This window comes from Solanum tuberosum, unplaced genomic scaffold (assembly GCF_000226075.1).
Source record: "Solanum tuberosum cultivar DM 1-3 516 R44 unplaced genomic scaffold, SolTub_3.0 scf00003, whole genome shotgun sequence".
NCBI lineage: Eukaryota > Viridiplantae > Streptophyta > Magnoliopsida > Solanales > Solanaceae > Solanum > Solanum tuberosum.
The window spans coordinates 2,953,861-2,957,676 of record NW_006238929.1 but is presented as its reverse complement, the minus strand read 5'-3'; the positions used below and the strand labels follow the sequence as shown (position 1 = coordinate 2,957,676).

At 38.6% G+C, this 3,816-nt stretch overlaps 1 protein-coding gene across 1 annotated transcript; it reads left to right on the top strand.

The window, feature by feature from the left end:
* Positions 1–306: 306 nt before the first annotated feature.
* LOC107059505 (uncharacterized) lies at positions 307–1,806 on the top strand. Its single transcript, XM_015306073.1, has one exon. It carries the CDS (start codon positions 307–309, stop codon positions 1,804–1,806), a length of 1,500 nt encoding a protein of 499 aa, XP_015161559.1.
* The last annotated feature ends 2,010 nt before the right edge of the window (positions 1,807–3,816 follow it).

The window sequence follows — 3,816 nt, the reverse complement described above, 5'->3', positions numbered from 1 at the left end:
AAGATAATCCCTCGCAACATTTTCATTCCCAAACTCCACAATATCCCATCCCATACTCTCCATATCCCTTTTTAGCGCCCAACCAATTGTTCCTCATTCTTATCCGCAATGGCGTGCACCAATTCCTCAAAATCATCCACCCCCCCATAAATTCACCAAAATACCGCCAGAATTCCTTCACGTCCTAGACCATAATACAAGAAGGGAAATGGAGCTAAGGATGAGTTCACCCCTATTGGAGAATCATACGCTAGCTTGTTTCAAAAATTAAGGACGTTGAATGTTTTGAGTCTTATTGAAAGAAAGATGTCAAATCCTTCCCCAAGAAATCTAGATTATTCTCAACACTACGCCAATTATTCTGATGCCCCAGGGCACAACATAGAAAGATGTTGGTACTTGAAAAGGCCAATTCAAGATTTGATTGATACTCATCAAATTATAGTTGAAAGCCCAACTGGACCAAACATCAATCAAAATCCACTGCCCAGGCATACTGAAACAAACATGTTAGAAATGATGAATGGTTGCGAAGAAATTGCAATCCCATACAAGCCGATCCTTAAGGTTGGAACTGGCATGGAAAATTCGGCGAATGATGTTGACTTGACAAAAATGGTGCCTTTAGGGGCAAAAAAGACGTTGGAAAAGTTGAGCCCATCAAACATACCTATTCTAACTGTGAAAGGAGCACTTGAAGATGTTTGGGCACGTCAGAGAGAGGCAAGATTGGTTGTTCCAAGATGGCCAAACAAGCCTATCTTCATCGTGCAAGGAGCCTATATTCCACATGTGATCATTAGGACAGTATCCCAACTTTCAATGACTAACCCCAAGGCTGTACCTTGGAATTATGAGCCCACTGTCGTGACATACAAGGGGAAAGAAGTCAATGAAGAAGTAGATGAAGTAGGCGGAATGACCCGTTCGGGAAGATGCTATTCCCCGACTGGATTAAGGAAAAATAAAAATGACCAAATGCAAGTTCAGAGTCCAGTCACTGAAGAAGAAGCAGAGGAGTTCTTAAGAAAAATGAAATTGTCAGACTATTCCATCGTGGAACAACTAAGGAAAACTCCAGCCCAAATCTCTTTATTGTCTTTGTTGATACATTCAGATGAACATCGTAAAGCTATAATGAAGATTTTGAACGAAGCACATGTTCCTAATGAAGTTACGGTAAGTCAGTTAGAGAAGATTACTGGGAGAATTTTTGAGGTAAACCGAATCACCTTTTCAGATGATGAACTATCGATTGAAGGAACGGGACATAACCAAGGCCTCCATATCACTATAAAGTGTGAGCTTTCATATGTCACTCGAGTCCTAATTGATGGAGGATCTGGGGAAAATATTTGTCCTTTGTCAACTTTACAAAAATTGAATGTTAAAACTGAAAAGGTACGACCCAACAATGTATGTGTTAGAGCTTTTGATAGGTCACAAACAGATGCCATTGGTAAGATAGAGCTCATACTAACAATAGGGCCTGTCAATTTCACTGTGAATTTTCAAGTGTTAAATATCAATGCATCCTATAATCTATTGTTGGGGAGACCATTGGTGTATAGGGCTGGGGTAGTCCCCTCTACGTTGCATCAAATAATTAAGTCTGAATACGACCTACAAGAAGTAATTGTTCATGCTGAGGGGGATTTTTCAGTCTACAAAGACTCTTCCCTCCATTTTGTCAAGGCAAATAATGAGAATGAGGCACTGGTTTATCCAGCTTTTGAGGTAGTGGTTGCTGAGCATATCCTCGAGGGGAATCTCATTTCAAAACCACAATTGCCCATGGTATCGTGATGATGGTAAATGAAATGCTAAAGCATGGGCTTGAACCGGGTAAAGGCTTGGTGATCTTTTTGCAAGGGAGAACTTATCTGGCGAGTCCACGAAAGAGCCTTGGTACTTTTGGCTTAGGATACGAGCCCAGAGTCGAGGACAAAATGAAGGCCAAGAAGCAGAAGAGAGATGTATGGTCACTAACCAAGCCTATACCACCCATATACAAATCTTTCATCAAAGCCCGCACAACAGAATCTTCTGAGTCACTATTCCCAAAGCCAATTCTGGAGGTTAACGAAGAACTGATCAACTATTTTCAAGATTTATTTGTCGAGGCTGATATGGTTGAACTCGGAGAAGTCACTAGTGACAGAGATGTGCAATTCATTGGTCTTGATGTCCAGCTGAACAATTGGGAGGCCACTCCTCTCCCCATTAAGAATGAGTGTTGGTAGTCTGTCTTGTTTTTATTTCTGTCATCCGATTTATTCAAGGGTTGTAATTCGGATTTTATCTTGTCATTTTATTTCAAACTCTCTATTTTCCTTTTCAATAGGATGTAATTGTGTTTTTATTTCAGTCTAATATATTTATTTTTTCTTCTATACAGTTCTTTCTATTCCGATTCTAGTGATATGACATGCATGCAGAATTTTTCGCCAGATCTTAAAATCCAATCTAATCTTCAACCTAATCCTGAAATTATAAGTCAAGAAATAGAATATGATGAAGACGGAGTATTTGAAGAAATACACAGGGATTTCAAACATTTTGAGAATAAATCAAACCCAAACATGAGTGAAACTGAGACGATAACTTTATTGGATCATGAAAATATTAAGGAGACTAAGATAAGCGTACATGCTCGACATCAAAAAGAAGATATAATCCAGGATCTGTTTCATTACAAGGATGTTTTTACGTCATCCTATGGTGACATGCCTGGATTAAGCACTGACATGATGGTTCATAAGTTGTCGATTGATCCTAAGTTTCCTCTGGTAAAGCAAAAGCTGAGAAAGCTTAAAACTGACATGAGTTTAATAATTAAAGAGGAAATCACAAAACAACTTGAAGCAAAAGTCATTCGAGTCGCTCAATACCCTTCTTGGTTAGCCAACATCATACCCGTCCCTAAGAAAGACAGCAAAGTTCGAATGTGTGTTGATTATCGTGATTTGAACAAAGCAAGTCCAAAAGATGACTTTCCTTTGCCCAACATCCATATTTTGCTGGACAATTGTGCTAAACATGAGATTGCATCTTTTGTGGATTGCTATGTGGGTTACCATCAGATTATTATGGATAATGAAGATATAGAAAAAACGTCTTTTATCACACCATGGGGAACATATTGTTATCGGGTCATGTCATTTGGGTTAAAAAATATGGGGGCAACTTATATGAGGGCAATGAAAACCATGTTTCATGATATGATATATAAAGAAATCGAAGTTTATGTGGATAATGTGATCATTAAATCAAAAAAGCAGTCAAATCATGTGCAAGACTTAAAGAAGATTCTTTGAAAGGCTTCGCATGTATAATCTCAAGCTTAATCCTACAAAATGTGTATTTGGAGTACCGTCAGAAAAACTTTTGGGGTTTATAGTCAGTCGACGAGGTATCGAGTTAGATCCTTCAAAAATAAAAGTCATTCAGGAATTGCCACCTCCGAAGAACAAAACTGAGGTTATGAGCCTTCTAGGAAGGTTAAATTACATAAGTAGATTCATTGCTCAACTCACAACAACCTGCGGGCCCATTTTTAAGTTGTTAAAAAAGAATGCCACGGTCGAATGGACTGAAGAATGTCGAGAGGCTTTTGAAAGAATTAAGAATTACTTAACGAATCCTCCTGTGTTGGTTCCTCCTGAGGCGAGTAGACCATTGATATTATATATGTTAGTACTGGATAATTCTTTTGGCTGTGTATTGGGTCAGCATGATGGCACTGGGAAGAAAGAGCAGGCCATTTATTACCTCAGCAAGAAATTTACTATTTATGAATCGAAGTACATCCTTCTT

Excerpts from the sequence above, each read along its gene's own strand:
- LOC107059505 (XM_015306073.1), top strand. The coding sequence starts at position 307 with ATGTCAAATCCTTCCCCAAGAAATCTAGATTATTCTCAACACTACGCC.